Source organism: Lathamus discolor, chromosome 5, assembly GCF_037157495.1.
Source record: "Lathamus discolor isolate bLatDis1 chromosome 5, bLatDis1.hap1, whole genome shotgun sequence".
NCBI classification, from domain to species: Eukaryota; Metazoa; Chordata; class Aves; order Psittaciformes; family Psittacidae; genus Lathamus; species Lathamus discolor.
In genome coordinates this window covers 106061921-106085546 of record NC_088888.1, presented here as the reverse complement: position 1 = coordinate 106085546, position 23626 = coordinate 106061921, and the positions used below count along the sequence as shown (strand labels likewise).

General features: G+C 44.6%; 2 protein-coding genes across 3 annotated transcripts; both read left to right on the top strand.

The window, feature by feature from the left end:
* Positions 1 to 2708: 2708 nt before the first annotated feature.
* SLC25A27 (solute carrier family 25 member 27) lies at positions 2709 to 10880 on the top strand. Its single transcript, XM_065679214.1, has 9 exons — positions 2709 to 2962; positions 4449 to 4640; positions 5361 to 5445; positions 5636 to 5758; positions 6002 to 6114; positions 7424 to 7508; positions 8164 to 8256; positions 8601 to 8703; positions 9557 to 10880. The coding sequence occupies exons 1-9, from the start codon at positions 2863 to 2865 to the stop codon at positions 9626 to 9628; spliced, it is 966 nt and encodes a 321-aa protein (XP_065535286.1). The 5' UTR covers positions 2709 to 2862; the 3' UTR covers positions 9629 to 10880.
* Positions 10881 to 12069: 1189 nt separating this feature from the next.
* TDRD6 (tudor domain containing 6) lies at positions 12070 to 23591 on the top strand. 2 transcript variants are annotated; one of them, XM_065681784.1, is made up of 5 exons: positions 12070 to 18697; positions 19171 to 19289; positions 20343 to 20432; positions 21243 to 21300; positions 22618 to 23591. In XM_065681784.1, the coding sequence occupies exons 1-5, from the start codon at positions 12070 to 12072 to the stop codon at positions 22704 to 22706; spliced, it is 6984 nt and encodes a 2327-aa protein (XP_065537856.1). In that variant the 3' UTR covers positions 22707 to 23591. The 2 variants fall into 2 exon arrangements, with proteins under 2 accessions (XP_065537856.1, XP_065537857.1); XM_065681785.1 differs by lacking the exon at positions 21243 to 21300.
* The last annotated feature ends 35 nt before the right edge of the window (positions 23592 to 23626 follow it).

Below are 23626 nucleotides of genomic sequence, written 5' to 3'. Positions count from 1 at the left end.
CTTCAGTTAAAACAAGTATTTTTGTCAATGTCCAGATTACAAAGCAGAGAGGCTGTAATTTGCAGACATTTGGTTTTCACTAAGGCAAATGGCAAGAAACTTCTGCACTTGTCACCTGAAGTAATAAGCCCTATGAAAAGTAAACCTCACCTGCCTGAGATCATCTCATTAAAGGCTGGATCTGTGTCCAGTGTCTGAGGGGCAGAGAAAGGCTTCAGAGGTCAAACTGACAGTTAAAAACATGCTGGTGGCCCCTTTAATATCACTATGTCAGTAGACATTTCAGCGAGGTCAGACTGATTTGTGTGTGTGGAAGTATCACACCGACACTATGTACAGAATTCACCAAGTATAAAAAAGCCTAGGAGTGCTCTCATAGACTGCCCCTGCGCACACTCAGCACATTTGAAGACAATGCAAAACCAGGAAGAGTAGTTGGTAGACAGATGGGTGTGCTGCCATTCAGAGGAGCCTCAACAGGCTGGAGAAATGGGAAAATAGGGGCTTATATAACCATAACCATATAACCATAGAATATAAGGTTGGAAAGGATCTCAAGAATCATCTGATCCAACCTTTCTTGGCAACAAAGTGACCTCATGAAGTTCAGCAAAGGGAAACGCCAAGTCGTGCCCCCGGGTAGGAACAAGCCTATCAGTACAGGCTGGGGGCCACCTGGGTGGAGAGCAGCTTGGCAGATCTGGGGGCCTGGTGGACACCATGTAGAGAATGAGTCAGAAATGTGCCTCTGCACTCAACAGCAGGCTGGGCTGCATTGGGAAGAGCATTGTCAGCCGGTCATGATCCTCCCCTTCTGCTCAGTGCTGGAGAGATCCATATGGAGTGCTGGGTCCTGTTCTGGGCTCCCCAGTGAAAGAGAGACACAGACAGACTGAAGTGAGCCCAGTGAAGTGCCAAGAATTTCATAAAGGGCTGGAGCATCTGTCATTTGAGGACAGGCTGAGGCAGCTAGGACAGTTCAGCCTGCAGAAGAGACAGCTCTGCTGGAGCTCTCTTCCTCAGGATTTGGGAATACATAAGCTCCAGCTGTTTCATGGACCTCTGCGAGCAATGGCCCTTCTCTGCTCCCCAAATCACGGTGATGTTCAGACAAGTGTCTCTCTCCAAGCTAGGCTCATTTCAGAGATCCAGTGGGAAGAGAAAATTCTTTCATCACTGCCATATCCAAATCTGTCTGGTTTATTTCCTCAGACTAAAATTGACCATGGAGAGCTGCTCTCTCTACAGGATACCACAATTTTATGGGGTTTATTTGAAGGAGGGATCTAGTTGTTTTCCACCCCCTAAAGCACTAGGTTAAAGAGAAGAAAGAGTGAGACTGTCTGCAGAGGTCTAAGGGATGAGAAGCAATAGACATAGGATGCAATGTGGGAAATTCTGACCAAATATAAGGAAAAAAAAAAAAAAGATCACAAAATGGTTAAGCACCAGAACAGACTGTGGCTGTGAAATCCCATCCTCGGAGGCTTTCAGTAGGTGTCCAAACAAGACCCTGGGCAATCTGATGTAACCCTGAAGCTATCCCTGCTCTTAGAGGGCTGTACTAAGGGACCTCTAGAGATCCTCTCCAACCTGAACTGTGAATCAGTGACACACAACACTGATACGCAGTGGCACAAGCTGACCCAAACCCAGAGAATAGCTATGGAGAGAGGCAGAAAAGTGCCAACAGCAGCCTGCATAAACTGCCTAGAATAAGGCCGTGAACCACTCGTACCCTCAGTGCAGTCAGGCATGCTAGCATTAAACTGGAATATGCTTTCTTCCCATTTAATCAGGGGTTTGTTGGTAATTTATCACTGCTTAAGTTCTAACACAAAGAAGGATCCAGTTTAATGCTCATTACTGGTGACTGGTGAGATAAATTCATCTGACTATAGATGCATATTTCACTTGCAATGCTCCCTTCATTTGTCTGGATAGACCAGGACCAAAATGTTAGGCTGTTAGACAGTTCTGGGATAAGTTTGTGACCTAAAAACTCCTCAAATCCTCAGCATGAGGATTAGTGATTAATGGCTAATGATTAATTTAGTGATTCAGCTGAGCCTTCATGACAAATGAGAAATTTCTCTTGAGCAGCACATGCCTTTTTTGATTATGAGAACCTAAATATGCTTACATTAATTTAACAGAAACAAGGGCTGGCACACAATTAACAGGGCTTCAGCATTCGGCCAGGAAAAGCTTAGAGCTTTTCACATCAGGGCTTTGGTCAGAGATTTGCTTCTGCCTTCCCAGGCTTGTGTGCCCCTTGCTCAAACCACACTCCTCTGTGCCTAATCCCCAGGAGACGGAAGTTGCTACAAGCACTCCAGCACTCCACACTGACATGTAGCTGTTGCTTATGCAGCTTTTGTTGCACCAGATCTGGATCAAATCATCTATCTCAGATACCTGTGCAGATGTTTTGCCATGGGGATGCAGTCTGGGGCTCCCTAGGCACTGCTGACAATGACAGCACCCCACCCCAAACATGTTCTCATAATCTGGAGGTTTCAAGAATGATTTTTTTATACATATACACATTGGGCAATTGGGCAATAGTGTGTTTATGACCGTACCTGCACTACCGCTTTCCTGCCACACAGCAGCGCTGGTGACAGACTACATTTCCCAGGAGGCTGTTGCAGAGGAATCTCCTGTCACTGCACCAGGACCCTGCAGCTCTGCACTAGGCACTTGTGCTGCTGCAGTTCCTGCTGCTAGCGCTGGAGGAACGTGGCCTTCGATAATTAGTCACCTAACCGACCCAGAACAGAGCTAAGCTAGGGTCTGCTTTTGCTGCAGACCCTCGCAGGGCTGCTGGTTAGCCTTGTTTCATGCTGGACTGGACGCTAGATGTCACCTGCAGAAGAAAAGAGCTTACCTCTTCCAGAGAGATGGCCCCGAGCCAGCAAATTCGCTCTGTCAGCCTGTGCAGCCGCTGTGGCAGAACTAGGTACAACTCCCGCTGATTTTCTGAGAGGGAAAGGGGTCCACATTTACTTACGGGAGGCAGGGGGAACTTCAGTCCCCAAATACCTCGCTCCTTGGCATTCACTCCAGCAAATCTGTTTGTTCCACTGTGCTTGTCATGACTTTTCAATAATTTAAGCCTTGCAAGTGTTCTGTGCCACCTGACTGTGGCTGGAGGGAGGAGTTTTCAGGTCTAAATCTCTGCCTCCGAGACTGAGGGGCTGCAGTCATTAACACAGAGATGCTGTCACTGGCTTAAGCTTTGCACTTGCTGGGTTTCTGGAAGATGTAGAGACAGGAAGCTCCAGCAGGGATTTGTTTTTCTTAGTTAATGCAGCTTAATAAGAAAAATAAAAATGAAATCTTAGGGTTTTGGTTACACTGGGGATGTCTGTAAAAATGGAGTATAGTCCATTTCCTTCCTGAAATGAAGGAAGCACGCACCCTGGCATCTGCATAGCCAGGGTGCACAGCAATCAGTACCTTGGAATATTTCTCAGCATATTCTACATAATTTCTACAAGAGCATATTTTATATAATTTCTCCAAGCTCCTGTAGGCAAATCTGTGGCACTGTTCTAATGATTTGTAACTTCTCAATCTTTGCTAATCTTTAAATATGAGTACCAAACTTAATGCACAAATAGACTGGAAATCTGCTGAGGCTTTGAGTGTTTCTGCATTCCCCCAGCACCTCCAAGTCCTGCTCTGGAAGGATGCTGCAGCACAGTGTGTCACAGAGGTATGCAGCCAAAGACAAGCCCTGCTCCTGGTTCCTCGCTGCCTGAGACAGGCTGGGAAGGTCCCTCACCCAGTGAGACACTCCCTGCCTGGAACTGAAATTAGGGGCAGCAAATACATACTCACACTGTCTGAGGAGCAGCCCTAGGAAGCTGAGATCAAACTGGAGCACCTTCCCTGGCCAGCAGATATTTCAGTGAAAGAAATAATAAGCTAAATATTATTTCTGTCTGGATCAGAAAAGCAGCACGGTTAAGGGTGGTTCGTAGAACAGATGCTCACCTGTGTGCCAGTATTGCCATGGTCACTGTGGGGTTGCTCCTGACTGCAACATGTGCTGCCACTATGCTGGGTAGAATTGGAGAGGCCACACACTCCATGAGATCTGATTGATCTTTATTCATGAGGAGTAACTGGAACAGGATTTTAAATCCAGAGTCTCTTGGAAAGTACGCACACTGCATAACAAGCCAGCAAAAAGAAACTGGGGATCAAGAGTTGGTGTTTGATGAGAATTTTAGTTACTCCTGCCCAGAGCCACTTTCATCAGATCTGGACGTGAATCTTCTGTTCCCCACCCCTATTGGGTACAGTCCCTGCTGCCTCCTGCTGCTTGCACAGCCCCCTTGGCCACCCGGCAGGGGGATGTGGTGCAGATGTTACCAGCATGGTAGGTCTCCCCGCAGTTGCACTCGTATTCACGTTTGTTCCCTGCTTTTTCTCCTCAGTGACATTTCCCCTCGACCTGACAAAAACTCGACTGCAGGTCCAAGGTGAAGCTGCTGCTCGTGGCAGTGGAGCTGGCGCTGGGCAGGCAGTCCCTTACCGCGGCATGCTGTGCACTGCCGCTGGCATCGTTCAAGAGGAGGGCTTAACAAAGCTCTGGCAAGGAGCCACACCAGCCGTCTACCGACACATAGGTGATTGTCTGCTCATGACGGGATGAGTTTGGGTCCTGCCTTCTGTGGCCAACAGCCTTTTGGAGTGTCAGCTTGTGTCCTGGTATTGGCTGGGGTAGAATTAATTTTCTTCCTAGTAGCTGGTGCAGTGCTGTGTTTTGGCTTTAGTCTGAGAATAACACTGGTAACACAGATGTTTTATTTGTTGCTGCTTATCAGCTTACCCTGATCAAGGACTTTTCAGCCTTTCATGCTCTGCCAAGTGAGGAGGGGCACAAGAAGCCAAGAGAGAGCAGAGACAGGACACCTGACCCAAACTAGCCAAAGGGGTATTCCATACCAAGCCCCATCCAACCTGGCCTTGAACACTTCCAGGGATAGGGCAAATATGGTAACAGCAACAAAGCTCAAAAGCACTTGTGTGAGGTTTTGTGCTTGGCATCAGCTGAGAGGAAAGCAATGTGGTCACATCTCCTTAGAGTGGAGGCATAAACCATGCTGCCTCCTGGCAGACGTACGGCTCATCCAGATACATCTTTTGATGCTAAAAGTTGTGGCTCTGGCATTGCTACCAGGTAGCCTCCTCGCTTTCCACCCTGTGATCACGAACGCGAGAGCAGTGACCAGCTGACCCAGGCAAGCTCCGGAGTGTTTTACAACCCATCTCTTGCTCTCTCTGTCACAGGGTGACCTCCAGAAATGGCAGCCCCAAGAACTGTTTCCTGCTTTTGTTTCCCGCAGTGTACTCTGGTGTTCGGATGGTCGCATACGAGCATCTCCGTGACTCTGTGCTTGGCAGGGCGGAGGATGGGAGCTTTCCCTTCTGGTAATATTGCATATTTATACTATTGCCTGTTTGGGAACTGCCCTTAGTGTAGAAGTCCTGCAGCCCTAAAACCTGTCTGCCTGGGAATAACCATTTACACTTGTTTCATCTGGGCTGTGCTGCTGAACTCTTTAGCTCACGCACTGCCATTTTCAGTGTATCCTGGAGCATGTTTTTTCCCATTTGGCAGGAAAGCTGTAGTTGGAGGCATGTGTGCGGGTGCCATTGGACAGTTTTTTGCCAGTCCAACTGATCTGGTGAAGGTGCAGATGCAGATGGAGGGAAGAAGGAAGTTGGAAGGAAAGCCATTACGGTCAGTTCCTCTCGAAGCTGGTGTTTTCTTCCTGTTAATGATTACTCTTGGGCCCATGCTGTGGTTCTCCCTGTTTTCCGACACCTCCTCTCCACAGCTGCTCTGTGTCCTCCCAGAGGCAGGGCACTGAGATGTCTGGGAGGCATGTGATGGCTCTGGCCAGTGGGGAGGATGGGGGATTCAAAGATGCAAAGACTTCTCCATTACTGGGCTCTCCACCTAGTAGTTGCATATTGATTTCAGGTTTCAAGGAGTGCACCATGCGTTTATGAAGATTCTGTCTGAAGGAGGAGTACGGGGGCTTTGGGCTGGATGGGTGCCAAATGTCCAGAGAGCTGCTCTGGTGAACATGGGAGGTAAATGTAGTAACTTGGTCTGCCAAACTTAAGACTGCATCTAAGCTTTAAGAAAGCTCAGCTGCTCCCCTGCTCTTAGTCTCCTGCTTATCTACACTGAGGACCTGTCTGGAGTGCACTGCAGGTGACTTCTGCCTTGTGCACCTCTGTTTCAGTCCTGCGAAAATCAAGTCACTTAAAATAAACAGTCTGTGCCTGAGCCCAAGGGATGGTGAGCTGGGAGCTGAGGGGTCCTTCAACCAGAAGAGAAGAGACCTTGCCCCCTACAACACAGCTCCTGCTGCCCAATCAAGGTGACCAGGGCAGAGCCTGCACGGGCAGCCAGGTCTCCCAGAGATCCAGATCCTCAGGAAAGAGTGTGGTGATGAGACAGATCTGAAGCCAAGCTAGGAAGCTGTGCCAGCATCAGGCCTGGATAGGGTGGCCAGGGTCTGACACAGCTCAGCGATCACCACAAGGTCTATGGTGAAGACACAGGTCCAAGACTGAGCTAGGGAGATGGTCCATGGGTCAGTGTCCAGATGAACAAGGTGTGATGGAGCTGCAGAGTGGTGGCTGCCCGAGTGCTTGGCTGGTCCAAGAAACATTCACTCTTTCCACATATAGATAGATCTTTCCTATGTCTCTCCAAAACTGCTAGGATATGTTGGATGGTCTTTGTTCTCCTTCCTGTTTGTAAAGTAAGGAGGGAGATGTCTGAGAAAGACACTGTGTGTGCAGGTTCCTACCATAAAATACCTACTCAGTGCTTGGCACATACTATAGCATTGCCTTGAAAATTTTTTCTTTTGGATGTTTCATTTCCTTTGACATGATAGCCAGCAACTTCTAGGTCATTCAACACAGGGTTATGTTAGCAGTATGTCCAAAAAATGTCTTGGAAGGTAGAAAATGAGAGATACTGTAAGCTTACTTTCTAAGCACCAGTAAAGAATCACTGGATGGATAATGTTTGCAGCAGGAGCTGCTAAATGAGGCTGCAGGATGACTGTTGACTAAGGTATGTCTCTCCATACACAACATTAATATGCAGTCTTATTTTGCAGAATTTTCCATTTGGAATCATTTTATCATCTGTAGGGTAAATCTGATAAGAAGGTAACAGAAAGGAGCATGCATTCACATAGCTAAAGAGAGGACTTAAATGCTACAACCGTCATCAGAAACTGACGGCAGAGTGCTAGCCATGCCAACAGGGAGGAGCAGCGCTGGAAATACAGGTCTCGACAAGCCTCCATCCTATGTGGAGTACACCACAGATACCATTTACTTCTGACCGTGCTGTTTTTTCTCATTATCCTCTTTACAGATCTGACCACTTATGACTCAGTGAAACACTTCTTGCTTCTGAACACGCCACTTGTGGACAATGGTGTGACTCACAGTGTTGCCAGGTGCCTGTTCCTCAATTACCTCTTTTCTCCACTGTGGAGCATTTCCAGCCTTGCTGTCTTGATCTTACTCTCTGTGCCAAGAAGCCCCTATTTTTTGGTTGTGATATTGCTGATGAAATGCACCTTTATAATTTTGGTGGGTTTTTTTTTTTTTTTGCCTGAGAGGACATCACTTTACAAAAGACACAAGGATGCAACCATTGCTACAAAACTGCCCTCACTAGAAGTACCTTGCTGATGCACTTAAACACCTTTGCTCCCATCTGTGATAGCATAGGAATTTTCACTTTTCTAGAATTGGTACTACTTTATCTACTCTAGTTTCAACTTTAATGAACAATAAGGATGAGTGATAGAATCCCTGCAGAACGTCTTTTACTGACATAAATTATGAAGAAATCTGCTTTATGTAAACAATATCATAAAGTGCCTGCTGTGGGTCCTTTATCCCTGCCTCAGAACTGCATGCAGAGGTGAGGGCATCTTTGCAAGAGCAATACTAGTGAGCCTTCTCCCAGATCAAGTTTATGTTATATTACTAATTATTTGATAATGATGGCCTTAATGTATCTTTATTATTAGAACTGGAATCATGATGCTTAAATCATTGTGATAAATCTTAGTTTCTTCTTAAAGCATCTGTTGCTGTTGACAGCTGCTGTTCTGGCCTGGTAGCTGCTGTCCTGGGAACTCCTGCTGATGTGGTGAAAACCCGGGTAATGAACCAGCCAAGAGACAAGCAGGGAAGGTACAGACACCCTGGAGATGACTTTTCAGTAGAAAATTGAAACCTGAGTTTCACCCATTTTGCTGGGAGTTAAGTGATAAGTTTCTAATTTGCTCTTCAGCTTTTTGATGATAATTTTACTGATTTAGTAAATGTTTGGGAGGGGGAGCATTATTATGATGGCCACTTGAGCATACCCAGCTACTCCAGTGGATTTCAGTTTTAATTAGACTCCACTGAGCCTTCAAAAGAGCTTTTGCTTGTAAAAAATTAGCAGATACAAATTATTTTTCAGAAGAGATGAGTTCTTTTAAAATTGTGTATTTGTAATCCTAACACTATTTGTTCTCCTTGCACATTTCTAGAGGTCTTCTGTATAAGTCTTCCATGGACTGCTTAATTCAAACTGTACAGGGTGAAGGGTTTATGTCTCTATACAAAGGCTTTATACCCACCTGGATGCGAATGGTAAGTGCCTTTTAACTCTCTTCACTAGACAATTTAATTATTTGGCATTAAAATGTTAGTTCTTTCTGTGCCAGCACATTTTTAAAACTATGTGGGTCTCTTGATTTATTTGCAGTTAGCATCATTGAATGTGGTGCCTGACAACACAACTGCACACAGTGTCACTTCCCCCATGTTGGAATATACTGTCCTTCTTAATTACTAGTAATTTTCCTTGCTTTTGTCATTTCAGGCTCCCTCCTTTCTCCCTTCCCCAAACTCTGTTGTTCCCTTCTTACTCCCAGCACTGGATTCCCTTTGAATCCCTTGTACTTTCATTCCTCCTTCTCTCCTGATCCCAAAACTGCTTTATTACTTTTCCACCCCGGGGTCTCACTTTAACCCCCTGTTTCAGGCTGGCAGCTTTCTGCTGCATGCTGCTGGGCTGTTAAAGCTACATCTGTACAATTAAGCCAAGCAGAAGCTGGAGCCTGGGAACTGGAACTTGGCTTTGGGCAAGGGACAATTCCCAATAGCAAGTTTAGATGAGTCTATAAGAATTAAACAGCATTACTATGTCTAGACTCTGCCAGCTGGCTGTAACCTTTAAAAACATTGAAAAGCATTCAGCCTGAAATAGTCCCCAAGTATGAAACATTTCAGGTAATTTATGGGTTGGCAAGCTAAAATAAAAAGAGTTTTAGGTGTCTTGTGAAGGACTGGAAAGCCCTAACCATATGCAACACTACAATGTTTCTTAATATGATATGAAGCTTAAGAATATGATTTTTAAGAGGAGACAGTTTAATCTAATGGGTTTATTTATTAGGTTACATCTGGTTTAAGCATCTAAGTTCAGTGTTTGCTTTCACAGGCTCCTTGGTCACTGGTATTCTGGCTTACATACGAACAAATCAGAAGGATCTGTGGAGTTAGCTCTTTTTAAAATTGTGAAACCACTTCAATATTCACAAAGAAAGAAGAATCAGAAAACTGAATCATTCCACAAGGCATCCCGACCCTACAGGGAACTAATTTATTTAGGACACTGGCAGTAGGATCACATCTATAGGTTGCTGCCCCAAATCCAGTCCTTACGGGTTAGGAGCAGCCATGACTTAAGGACACCATTTGCTTGTCATACTGCTCTATGAAATTTAAGTTATCCACAGGATAAAATTTTCACAGTAATACTTCAATTCGCAGCCAGTATCAGCTTCCTGAAACAGTAAACAGAAGTAAAAAGAAGTCTTCCAAGCAAGTAGAATATAATACTGTTTGCTTGTGTGATTAACAGATGGTTTCTATTGTTAAAGGACAAGAGCAGGTTGAACAATGCAGCACTGCACATCTTCTGTGACTTAGCAGTATATAAAATTATTGGGGAATTTTTGTTATCGCTACATTTGCACACACATAAAGAACTATCTCTCATTTGATGCCTCAGCAAACCAAGCCTATAGTGCTACATACTGAAAGAAAGACTAAAGCAGTTTACCTGAGTTCAAATTTGCTTTGTGCAAAAGGTGGAAGGCTTTGTGTTCCTCCTCTTACTTTCCAGAGAGCGCCTGACCTCTTCACTCAGCCATCTGAGTAATAGCCAAGAGTGAAATGCAGTTCTGTGCCCAGGAAATAAAAAGCCTGTTTGAAGCCTCTTGGAGGGCTCTAATACACGTTGTCCACAGGACCAAGCTAAACTACTTGTTCTCTGAGAGTCCCAGTATTGACGTGGCAGACCGGGTCATTAAGGTGCCACTTTTCCAGGGAAATATGCACTCTGCCCATTTTAAATCTTGGTGGAAATACAAAGTTCTTTTCAAAACCACAAAATATTTTAATGTGATTTTTTTTTTTTCAAACCTAAAGCTTCCAGATTTCACAGGGAAGGGGACTGCTGCTTTGACTCTAGGCTTATCTTTAGCAATCATGAGGAAAAAATGCAGTATAAAAGCAACTATAACATAGAACAAAGCTGGCTTTGATTTAGCAATTTCTAATAGTGAAATGTCTGTACAAGGCTTAGTTCTCATGAGCCTTTTGTTGTATTTTTTCTGCCCTGTCCAGCTGAGGAGGAGAGTGACGGGGCGGCGTTGGTGGGCACCTGGCCTCTAGCCAGGGTCAATGCACCAGTTTTAGATTACTCTTTGCAACTAGTACCTTCAATGTGACAGTATCTGATTAAATACAGTGTAGACATCTTCTTGGCTTGCATCTGTACTTTCTGATCATACTGTAGGTCCGTTTTGGTGGCACACATTTGTATGATTCCAGCTTGGAAAAAATTAGTCTCACCAATATTAGGAGGTCAGAAGTCATTCAGAAATAGTTATTTTTCTAGCTGTCAGCCTGAGAAACTTCCGAGTTCCTTCCTTCCTGCATCACCAGCAATTAGAAACCAGCAGCAAAAGCTGCTTCTTCAGTTGAATCCTAAGTGGTCCAGACTGCAATTCTGTTACTGAGATAACCCTGGTGATGGATATGCAGAAGTACCTCATCTATTGAGTTAAAAAAACAAACGCAATTGTAAGTCTTGTAGAGAAAAAGTGAAAAAGAGAAAACTCATCATGAAACTTTTTTCTTTTGATCATGGAGCACTAAAGAGATTCATAACTATGCAGATTCCTAGTGTATTAGAAATAATTTGAACAGCAAAACTTGCCACTCTGAATTACTTCTTAATGTTCTGCAACTCCTTCTTTCAAGGAGAAGTTTCCACCACGTAAAGCGCTTGGCCGCTTGGACAGGGCGGTGACCGGCGGGGGGTGCGGGGCAGGCCCGCGGCTGGCCGCTCGCTGCGGGCACAGGGAGAGACCCGAGTGGCCCCGCCCCGGCTGCCGCGGGCCGCCAAGCGCCGCTGGGCAGCGCCCAACCGCACCGGCCCACAGCGGACACCCTCACCTCACTTCACCTCACCCCACCCTCACACCGCCGCTCCGCGATAACCAATAGCCGCCGAGCCCTGCACGCACTGCCCGCCCCCGACACCCGCTCTGACCAATGGAGACTAAGTGTACTTCGAGGCGTCTCTCTGTCGCTCCGCCCCGCCGGCGGTGCCGCTACCACACAGGCGGCGGGGTGCGCTCCGGTTCGGGGCAGGCAGATCCAGCGGGCGGTGGGCTGAGCCCTGCGGATCCTGCCTCCCACGGGTGTCTCCTCTTCGTGGCGCCTCGCAGCAGTCTGTTTAGCAGGCGCGGCCCTGTGTATCAGCCCGCTCCGTCCTTCCTCTTCCCTCCCCTACTTCCCCCTCCCTGTCGCCCCCCTCCGCGGGGGTCAAAGTGAACCCGACCACTTGAGTTATCGCCCAACGGCTCTCCGCGGGTCACGTGGGCGGCGCGTGCCGCATGAAAGCGGGTGCCGGCGGCCGTTTGGCGACGTGCGGGCGCCGGGATGAGCGGTGGGCCGGGGGTGCCGGGCCCCGGCAGCGCCGTGACCCTGCGGGTCTGCACCGTGGGGCTGCGCCCCGAGGTGCCCGTCGTGCGGATCTGGGGGCTGCTGGGGGACCGCCGCGCGGACTACGTCCGCCTCCGCCGTCAGATCCAGACGGCGGCGGGGCCGCGCCGGGCGGTCTCTCCGCGACCGACCGACCCAGTGTCCGGTGGGGTTGAGCTGTGCACGGGAGACCTGGGCCTGGTGGAGGTGGTTGGGCTGTGGTACCGCTGCTGCGTGGTGAGTCGCTCCGGCCAGGACTACCGCGTGTTCTTGCTTGATGAGGGCTGCATGGTGGTCACGTCTGCCTGTTACCTGGCGCAGGGCTGCGAGGAGCTGTTCCGCCTGCCCCCGGAGGTGCTGGGCTGTATTGTGGCTGATGTTGTGCCCTTTGGAAGCCCCGGGGTGGCAGCCTGTGGGGATGCTCTGTTCTCCAACTGGACGGTGGAGGCTATGGAGTTCCTGAGCTTCCTGCATGGCAAGGAGATGTCTGGACGGGTGCAGGAGGTGATGACGCCGCAGCTCATAGTGGTTGAGCTGCCCCAGCTCGTATCCCAGATGCATCGCCTGGGCCTGGCCAGGCGGGTCACTCCCAGCTGTTTCTGCCAGATGCTCAGGCAGTGCTTGGCTTATGGCCACCCAAGGAGCCACCTCAAGGTACAGCCTTCAGCATCTTCCTTTGTGTCTTCTGCAGTGCCACAGCTTCCCCATGTTTTCCTCTCGTATCAGCCTGTGTCACCTCCTTTGGATTATGTTTACCCACAGCTTCAGTTGGGTGTGATAAAGCCTGTCCTAGTGACCCATATCTCTGACCCACACCATTTCTACTGCCAGCTGAAGAGCTTGTCCCAGGAGATCCGTTGCCTTTCTGATACCATGCACCATACTTGCAAATCCTACTCCTGCTTGCCATTACCCAAAGTGGGCTCACCCTGTGCTGCCCGTGGCAGAGATGGCCAGTGGTACCGTGCACTCCTGCTGGAGCTTATTGCTGGGAAGAGAAACCAGCAACTGGCTCTAGTGATCTTTGTGGACTATGGCAGGAAGGAGACTGTGACCAGAGCTGACCTGTGCCATTTGCCCCCTGAGTGTTTCCACGTACCTGTGGTAACTTATGCATGCGCTCTTCAGGGTATCTCGGATGGGGGTTGTGCCTGGTCCCCATTGCAGATCAGTAAGCTGAAAGCATTAGTGCTAGGCAAAGGAGTGAATGCTCGCATCAAAGCCTTTAACTCCTTTGAGCATCTCTATTATGTGAACCTGTATGGGGAAAATGGCATCAACTTGAACTATGTTTTTGGGCTGCAGGCTTGCTGCCTGGTCAGCAGCCATACACAGGTGAGCCAAACTGAGGGTCGGGAGCAGCTGGAAGTAGAAGAATCCGCAGCTGAACTGGAATTGCCTCCAGGAGCACCTCCCGTTGCTTTAGCGCATGGAGATTTGGCTTCTGCTCCTGTAGTTGATGTGCGTGTGAACTTGGGCGCATTCTACAATGCACAGGTCTCCCACCTCCGAGACCCATCTGAGTTCTGGCTGCAGCTCCATGAGCATCGGCGCCTCTTTGGGCAGTTGAAGCAGTGCATGTGGGATTTCTATTCACATGCCACGAAGCTGGATAGTGCTAGGTGGGATCTGCAGCCTGGATCCCTTTGTTGTGCCAGTGGGAAAGAGGGTGTCTTTTATCGAGCAGTGATCACCAGGGTACTGGACAGTGAGGTAGAAATATACCTGGTAGACAGAGGCAATACAGAAACTGTACATCAGTGTGCAGTGAAGGAGCTGCTCCCTCAGTTCAGGGAACTGCCTGCTTTGGCTCTGAAGTGTTGTTTGGCAGATGTCTGTCCTCTGAGAGGGAGTTGGAGTGAAGCATCTGTGTCTGCATTTAGAGAGATTGTACTGAACAAGGGACTGAAGGTTCATTTTTTGAGGGTGCAGGGTGACAAATACATAGTTGAAATTTTTGACCAGTCCCAATTAAGAGAGAAAAGTGTAAGTAAACTCATGGCTCAGGGAGGGTATGCTGAATACCAGAGGTCTGAAATACCCAAGAGTGTCCAGAAATCACCTAATATGGCTGTGAGCGTGGCCTCAGATGTTGGGGAAGAAAACCAAATAAAAGCAGAGAAGAGGCTGGGAGAGGAATCTGATCTAAAGAAAAGTGATAGGGCACTTAATTCTTATGCAGCTGTAGTGGTCAGAGGGAGCCCTGTTGCACCCGTTCACAATTCTGCAGGCAGTAAATCTCTTCCTGCTCAGAAGCGTGAGGGCAAGGATAACCTGCCCATCTCCTCTACGCAGAATTATGACAAAATGAAGCTAAGCTCCTCTTGTGGAGGTCAGTTAGAAGTGGGAACTACAGTTAATGTTGTAGTGTCATATGCTGAAAATCCGAGTTATTTTTGGTGTCAGCTAAGTAGAAATTGCCAAGACCTTAAGTTATTAATGTCTGAAATTCAGGAGTATTGTGAAAATTCATCCCACCCACATGCTTGGCCAAATTCTCCATGTTTAGCCCAGTACTCGGAGGATGAAAAATGGTACAGGGCTTTAATTATTAGTGAAGTTCCTTCTGCAGAAAAAGTAGAAGTCATATATATTGACTATGGCAACAGAGAGCTGGTCTCTCTAGCAAACCTCCGCTCAATTCACAAACGCTTCCTTAAGTTAGAAGCTCAGGCTTTCAGGTGCAGCCTTTACAACTTAATTCAACCAAATGGTCAGGATCCTTTTGCTTGGGATGAAGCAGCAATTCGGGCTTTTCAGGAGTTTGTTGATACTACTTCATCTCATCTTGAACTGAAGTGTACGATATTTGCCTTAGCTTCAATAAGCAAGGAGCTGTTTCACATTGTAGATTTAATGACACCATTTCAGAGTGCTTGCCAGTTTTTGACCGAGAGGGGTGTAGCCAGACCTTTATCTCCTCAAAAGCCTCTGTCGTCCTTGGTTCATCTTCATTCTTACTATTATTCTATGCATGGCATCAAAATTGGGAGTGAGGAAGACGTTTATATTACGCATGTTGAGGATCCGTGGACATTTTACTGCCAACTTGAAAGATGTTCAGATGTCTTAGCACAACTTACCGATAACATTGGTCGCCTAAGTGAAAGAATGAACAGCTTAGAAACCTTGCAAAAGTCTGAGAGCTTGTGTCTAGCCAAGTATACTGACAATCACTGGTACAGGGGAATAATTATGAAAAGGAAACCTGATACGGAAGTCTTCTTTGTGGATTTTGGGAACACAGAGGCAATAGATAAAGATAACCTGCTTCCTTTACCCAGTGATGTTTGTGATATCTTGCTTTTGCCAATGCAGGCCATAAAGTGTTCCTTATCTGATGTATCTCATGTTCCCGAAGAAGCTACATCATGGTTTAAACAAGCTGTCCTAGAAAGGCAATTAAAAGTGATCACTGTAGCAAGGGAATCTGATGGTAAACTGTTGGTTGAGTTGTTTGATGGTAATACTCAAATAAATGCAAAACTGAAGGAGTTAAGCTTAATGAGCAATACAGGAATCGGGCCTATAGAAAATGAAGCTTTGTGCTCTAGAAATATGGATGTGATAGAGAGGAATACGAGTGCAGAATCCACTTTAGATGCACGCAGGACTCTTGAAAGGAAAACAAGCACATCTGAAGCCCAAGGAGAAGGGGGGGGTAGCAAAAGGCACTTCAAGAAAGAAGATGAAAACCTTTCCCAGCCTGCTGCAAAGGGAGATCTGGCAGCTGGATTACTAGAATCTGATGAAGTGATTAGCAGTAAGAAGGATGCTTCCCTGTTAAATAGAGCTGGGAAGGAGTCTTTGCTCTCCATCCAGACGGATACACAGTCAGATATTAAGTCTGATGCTGAAGGTGGGAGTATAGTGCTTGAAAATGTATCTGATCTACTGCAACAGAAGATAATGCCAGGTCTTAAAGTGTCAGCGTATGTGTCTTATGTAAATGATCCACTGGATTTTTATGTTCAGCTAGAAAGCGATGAGGCTCAACTTAACAGCATTTCAGAAAGCTTAAATGATAGGACACAAAGAAAGAACCCTTGTGGACAACTTTGCCAAGTGGGAGACTTAATCAGTGCTGCTTATTCAGAAGATGGCCTGTGGTATCGAGCTGTAGTGAAAGAGAAGACTTCTGATAATTTGATAAGCATACAGTATATTGATTATGGTAATACTTCAGTAATTAATGTTGGTCAAGCACACAGACTCCCTGAAGGCTTGTCATCTATTCCAGCAATAAGCATTCACTGCTTCCTAGGTGGACTTAAATGCAAAGAAAATACAGACTGGGCAGAGAAAGCTGTGCTTTACTTCATTAAGAGAACAAGTGAAGTTCTGCTAACGTGTGAATTTGTGGAGAAGGTTAAGGATAAATGGGAAGTTATCCTCAGTGACCATGAAGGTATAATAACTTTGGATTTAGCTGATGAAAATCTTGCAAGTAGCAAAGGTTCTTGTTCAACAGAAATACTTGATAAAAGAGAGAACAGTGACATAATAACGGAGTGTGAGCCTTTGCCGCCTCAGGCACAAAATAAAACTCCTTGTGTAAGTAACTCCAAGTCATTTATCTGGAAATTCCCAGAGGCAGGCCAGACTGTAAAAATTTATGTCACAGTGGGAAATGGTCCAGGATACTTCTGGAGTTGCTGTGCTGATACAGAAGACATGAGGTACATAGAGGAAAAAATAGAGGAAGCTGAAAGCATTGGACTAAAATCTTTGAATGATTGCGGAGCTTGTATTAGAAGCGGTGATATTTGTCTAGCAAAATATAGTCAAGATGGGAAGTTCTACAGAGCTAAAGTCAGCAGCATAGAAGGTGACAGAGTAGTTGTTAGACATGTGGATTATGGAAGTGAGGAAACTGTTAGCATGGAGTTGGTCAGACAGATTCCGTGTGAATTGATCCAGGTACCTAATCAAGCATTTGCTTGCTGTCTGTCAGATTTCAATTCCTCTGAGGGCTCATGGCTTAGTGAAGCCAAAGAGAAGTTTAATGATATAACCCAAGATGTCTTATTAGAAGCAAAAGTAATAGAAACTCAAGAATGCAGAGCTTTTGAAGTCCCTCTGTCTGTTGTCAAGCTGGAAGCTTCTGGTAAGAGTATTAATGAGGAGATGAAGTCTTTTTGGAAGGCTAATAAAGGAACTGGTGACAAGGCTTTCTCAGACCTTGAGAACCCCTTAAAGGAAAACAGATGTTCAAAGAATGATACGGGTCCTTGTCTGGAAAGAGGAACTCCTGTTGCTTGTGGATTAGCTCAAGAAGAAAGTGAAAGTGCTTTACTTTGTTCTGAACCTTTCCTGGGTGTAACTTCTGAGTGTTTCAATACTGTAGAAACAAGTATGTCAGTCGAAGCTGTTGAGCATATGTCTGGGAAGGCTGATGATGGATGTGAAACAGCTGAGCATCAAAGCAACTTTGATGAAGACGTACCTCTATCTGGAGGAGACAGCAGTAACAATGTATTACTAGAACCAATGAGAAGCTGCAGTCTTCATGTTTTGAAGAGTGAAATGAAAGCTGAAGAACAAGAATTATCTGAAGAAACATTTCAAGAGGATGCTGAGCTGGAAGAACTGACAGGCAGTGCTTCAGCAGCCAGTCTTTTCCTAGAAAACAAACAAGAACTGCAAAGAGAGCCAGTGCTACAGTCATCTTCAAGTGATGAAACAGAGATATTAGGAGCACTGGCTCAATTACAAAATCAATGCTCATATGATGAGCTAAAAGAGTTAATACTGGAGCTAGAGGCACTTTCAGTTCAGCCCTTTGCTGAAGTAACAAAAGAAGCTCTGGAAACAGAGTCAGCTGAAATGCAGACAGCTTCGTGTGTTAAAGCAAGAGAGAAAGTGTTCAAACAGGAATCATTTGAACTGCCAGTCATGAGTGAGAACACAGCGGAGTTGGCAGCTCTGAACTTTCTTGAGCTCTTACCATCACTTAATGAGGGAAAGAATTCAGTGCCTTTGGTTAGCACTGGTGAGAACACAGTAGACCTGATTCCGTCTGATGTTCAGCCGCCTTTGGGAGAGAATGCAGAGAAACCAGAATTGAATTTGTCTGGAATTCATAAAGCAGAGTCTTTGCAAGAAGACTGGATAGAAGTAGAGCCTCCTCCCCTAAAGCTGTCTTTGTCTGATGGTAGATCTGAGAAACAACTGGACCTGAAGACCCATGACATGCTGTCATTGCTGGGTGCTGAAATTGAGCAGCTTCTGGAACTGGTGCTGCCTGATGTGCACCCATCTCAGGAAGATGGGGATGAGGACTCATTAGGGTTGGAACACACTGCACTGCAAAGTTCTGCAAATAGCAGAAGTCAATTCTCATTTCTTACAGAAGACTTACTGAATCGGAGGTCTGTTTGCACTGTAAAATCATGCGACTGTAATGTTGAGAAACATAAGGAGTGGCAGAAGAAAGACGACTGTTACGTGGAAGAATGGATGAAACGAGACTTGACTGACTCTTTTAAAGAATATGGAAATACACATGTGCAGTATTCAGCCTGTAAGCCTGAGGATGAAGATGTAGAAGAAAAGCAAAACAAGAAGTTGGCTGCATGCGATGCAGGTAAAGTATCTGAGGCTTTTTTAAGGAGTTAAATAATCAAAATGCTGTGCACATTCAAATGAGAATCGCTTTCTTATAGGAACGTAATTTTTATTGCCTAATAAATTACTATTTTAGTGTTAACATCAGTATGCTTTCATGGGTTAAGGATATCAGATTAAGTGTAGTATCTAATGGATCATGTGACAGACTAACAGCAGCTAATCTTTGAGAGGTTAATGATTTTATGATTGAAAATCCTACATCTGAACATGAAATGCATATTTAAGACTGCAGGATGAAAAATTTTAAACTTTCAAATACTAAATAAAAGTTTGGAAGGGGGTGGGGAGTATGGGAGCAAGGTTGTGAAGCATTTGTGGGTTTCTATTTTTGGAGGGATTGTTTTTGTTGTGTTTTGTGGGGGTTTTGTTGTCTGGGGTTTTTCTGTGCTTTTATTTTCTTACTCTGCTGCTAACATGATTTTTTTATAGGACACAATGAGTATACTTGTCATCTGAAGGGCTTTGCTGTTGGTTCCAAATGTGTGGTGAGGACCTCTCTAAAATGGTGCGAGGCTCGCATTTTGGAGGTATCTGAAAAGGGTACCAGGGTAAGTATGGTTTCAATATTCTTTCTGCATACTTAAGATCTGGTCCTTTTTTGGTCTTCCTCCAAGCTTTTAATATTTTAGGGAAGTCTATTACAGAATTTAGGACTTAATATTCCCAAGGTTGATTCTGCACTTACAGACTTCATAAAAACAACTGAGTGGATTCTATATGTCAATACTTGATATTCCCTTCATAGGAAGACTGAAGGATCTGGCTCCAGTTTGAGATACATATTTTTGTGTGTGTTTGTCTGGCCTGCAAGTTAATGTTCTGCTGTGGAGCTGTGTTACCATTAAATGCTTATGAAACTTGTCATTATTTTACTGGTGTTTTATACTGAGGAATTGGTGCTATAACAGTATAAATTTGGGAAGAAACCTGAATTATATTGTAATTAATAATGAATATACAACTATTACTGCTTCAGTGAAATGTATTAAATAAGTGGTTGGTGGAGTTAACAGATTATAATCTAATGGGCTGTGTTGTTCTACTGCTTTTAAGCTATGGGATAAATAGTCTTCCTGTGGTTTAGGGGGAGTGTGTGTGTATGTACACAACTGCACAGATGTTACACTTAACATAAAAGGGCCTTTAAGTTGTAATTTAAGGTTGCATATCCAAAAGATCACTTCATGGAAGTAACTTTTTGAAAGATTGAATGAATGCCTGAGATCATGAAGGCCATTTCTTTTACTAGTGGATTCCTTGGCTATCTAAAACTAACTTCAGCCTGTATTCAGATGAGTGTCGGGTATGTAGCGACATCCCTCCTGATTTGTTTCCTGCTGGTTCTGACCTAGTACATGTTTTCCAGCCTTCCTCTCTCACTATACTTGGGTTAAAAGTTCAGGAGAACCTTGAGCAGATTAAGTAGTGATACTCAGCTTCATTAGAGGTTTACTTCTTCTTTGCTAGATACAGACTGAAAGCCTTCTCAAAGGCAGGGAATCCTCAGCTGTGTTTCCCTCCTACTATGATGTCTTATTTGCTATGTGTTCTCAGGATCAATCCACTGCTGTGTTAGATGTGGTTTGGCTCTGTCTGTACAGGTCTTGAATCTCTCCAGTGGCAATGAGGAGATTGTGGATCCTGAGAATGTCTGGAATGGTGTTCCTGACTGGGCTTACAGGTCATCTGAGGTAAGGCAGTGTGGTAGTGGACTGGGCAGGACAATACTGTCTTTTAGAAAGGGCTCTCTGAGTTTAGTTGTGCTTCTCCCTGTGTCACCCTGAGAAGAGAAAGGCAAAGTAGCATTAATCTAAATCTGTGTATTCATGCCCACCGCTAGAAGTGCAGTATTTTACTTTAAGACTTCATATTATCCTTCCTTCTCTATGGATCACTATGGAGACTATAGAAATTTGTATTAATGTATTATATAACAGATATACAAATCCATATAAATAGTTTACATAAACTGTCAGCCATTTGGCCTGAGGACTATGAATTCAGGCTGGGAATAGATTTATGAAAACAGCTTGAAGGAAGAAATGTTACGGGAAGACTAGTATTAATCAAGAACTGTAGAACAATGCTGATATGTGGCTTTTCACAGATCATGCTAGTAGAGCATGTAAATAACTGGTGAATTATGAAAAATACTTCTATTATTAAGTAATTGGAAAATTATAGTAAGTTTTTTTTCACCAGTGTTCTTCATGACATACCAACAAATAAAAAACTCATCTCTGGAACCTGAAACTCAGGTTGTCAGCCATCCTACTGATAACAGAATGAATTTCCAGTTTATTCTTCACATGCAGTTCTTCCATCAAAGTAAAAAGTGGGAAGAAGACTTCTGTAGTGAGTTATAAGGGGACAGAGCAGTGGTGAATTAAAGTCCTGCAGTGCTGATAAAAAAGTTAGCTTTCAGTTGAGGCGATTCCTTTAATACTAGACTATCTTGGCAGTAGTGCCAGCTCCCTAACAGAGAATCCCCTTTTGTTTAGGCAGTAACCCCTGTAACAGGAAACTTGCAGTTATTACTGGAGGAGTCCTCACTTCAAGGTAAGACTACCTTAAACTCCCAAAGAGGTGGTGAGCTCCATGTTTGGATGCTTTCTAATTTTCTAGGAAAAGCTTTATTTAGGAAACTACAGTTGAAACTGGTTTTAGCTTATGTGTTTACTATTGCTGTTCTGATTTTTCTTAGCATTAGCTTATGTACTGTGAGTTTAATGGTGAATATCTGTAATGTAAGCTGCTACTGTCTTGATTAGAGAACAGTTTAGTACTTATTTATTCAACCTAGTGGACTGAGCCTTTTGGACAAGTCGGAGTGGTACACCTACATTACAGATTTTGGTAGGGTTTTGAGCATTGGCCACCACTCTTGCTCGCCTTGCCTCAGAAATGTGGGCAACTACTAGGCAGACTCTACTAAGCATTGTGATTTGGTATTTGAATGGCCCAATTCCTTAATAGGTCTTAAATCTAAACCCATAATAATACCATCTTAGTTGTTGTAAGGGTAGTTTGTGAATAGTGCCATGTATGTCTTTATTACTTAAATTCTGAAGTGTTACTAGCAAACACCTATTGTGTACCAAAGAAAATAGTACAAGTTCTTTCTGATTACATACTATATAAAATATATTAAAATCTATGGAATTGTAGAGAAGTTCTGGTTGAAATGGACCTTTGAAGATGCTGAAAGCAAAGTCAACTAGAGCAGGTTGCTTAGGACCTTCCTTCCAGGTCTGTAATCTGTCCAAGGATGGAGACTCCAGAACCTCTCTGGGAAACTGGTTCCAGTGTTTGACCAGTGGTTGTTTGATAGAGACTGAACTAAGCCTGAGTAGAGATTGCATTTGTGTTTTCAGTGGTTGAATTGGTAATTTCATTTTGGTACACCTGTACAGAAGGTGGACTGATTCTCAGGTAACAAATTATGAAGCCTGCAATGGGGATCTAGTTACCTGTTGGGTAAACAGCACAGAAAATGTGAGTTAAGGTCATGCAACCATGTGGCATAGATGTAGATCTTGCTGCACACGTGGGCCGCTGCCTGGAAAGGGAGTTAGAGTAGAATGTACCCAATCCACAGGATGCAAAAACTGCAGTGTGTTACTCTAAGACCACTCAGGAATGGAGTGGCTTGAACTTGTAACTAAAATCTGGGAGTACTGCTTGCTTCATCTTGGGCAGTTGTGTTTCAACTGTCTTATCCTTACAATGATAACTTTGCCTTAGTATAGTCTTTTAATATGGTGCAATAAGTTGATATTTAGTCCAAAGCCTTGTTGAGTTAGACTTTAAATATTAATGCATGTATATGTTTATAGAAACATTCTGATGGGTCTTATCTATTTCTACTTTCTGTAGAAAAGCAAAGTGGCTGCAGTTCACATTTAGCTGAAGATCCCTCATGTTCTCCAACATCACTGAAACAAAGTGATGTGTTCACCACATGAAGATCAACAAGTACCTGCGTCCACAAGCGTTCCTCTGAAAATGTGTTTTCATGGGAACAAGAATACAAGCAAAGCACTGTTTCTTCAACATAATGGAGCGAATGTCTGTTGCTACTGTACTTCCCTGTCAAGGAGCAGTACTTTTTACTAGACTGTTACTGTCTGTTTGGCTTCTCATTTCTGTATTTTCTTGTTATCTAGCTGCCAGTGGGTGATTCTTCAACAGCTGTCTGAGTTGCTGTATAGGCTACTGTGGGGCACAATACTACTTTCTGATGTTTGTTTTGAGGAAAGTTGCATTATTAAGTGTTTTGATGGGGTTTTTTCCTCTCTAAATAATGGTTGAGGGTATTTTTTTATTTTATTTTTTGTGCGGGAAGGAGTGTTCTTTTTTTTTGTGGGGGAACACAGTTGATTCAGGTTGAAGTCTTGCATTTGGTGCTGTTCTAAAGCAATGGAAGAAGCTGGAATAAAGCTTCAGCTGGTGTAATACTGTTTTGTTAATGACTTGTGTTCATTCCCTAAGCATAAGCCCAAATGTTGTGTGCATAGCAAGTATCTTTTTTTCAACTCTACTACTGCAGTTAGATGTAGCTATGCACATTCTGCAGAACCTGGTTCTGTTTTGACCCTAACCAGCTCTCTAGACCACTGAGCTGTGGTGAATGCTTTGAAATATCAGTCATGTACAAAATTGAACTTGTACTTATGACATGGCCTTAACTGCACTAATGAAAGACAAAACTTTTCCTACAAATACAAAGCAGACCTAGCAGAATGGTTTTGCTCTGCGTGTGTACAGTAGGGTAAGGATTTTTTAAACCAGCCACATCTTGTCTCACCTTTTATTCTCCTCCTCGTGTGTTGAAAGGAGATTTCTGTTTTGTAGTCCTGTTCTGTGTCAAGATCTCTGACAATGT

Coding starts and splice junctions, on each gene's coding strand:
- TDRD6 (XM_065681784.1), top strand. CDS start 12,070: ATGAGCGGTGGGCCGGGGGTGCCGGGCCCCGGCAGCGCCGTGACCCTG. Junction 18,698..19,170: donor GTTGGCTGCATGCGATGCAG/GTAAAGTATCTG, acceptor ATTTTTTTATAG/GACACAATGAGTATACTTGT. Junction 21,301..22,617: donor GGAGGAGTCCTCACTTCAAG/GTAAGACTACCT, acceptor TACTTTCTGTAG/AAAAGCAAAGTGGCTGCAGT.
- SLC25A27 (XM_065679214.1), top strand. CDS start 2,863: ATGTCACCTGCAGAAGAAAAGAGCTTACCTCTTCCAGAGAGATGGCCC. Junction 4,641..5,360: donor AGCCGTCTACCGACACATAG/GTGATTGTCTGC, acceptor TGTTTCCCGCAG/TGTACTCTGGTGTTCGGATG. Junction 7,509..8,163: donor GTGACTCACAGTGTTGCCAG/GTGCCTGTTCCT, acceptor TGCTGTTGACAG/CTGCTGTTCTGGCCTGGTAG.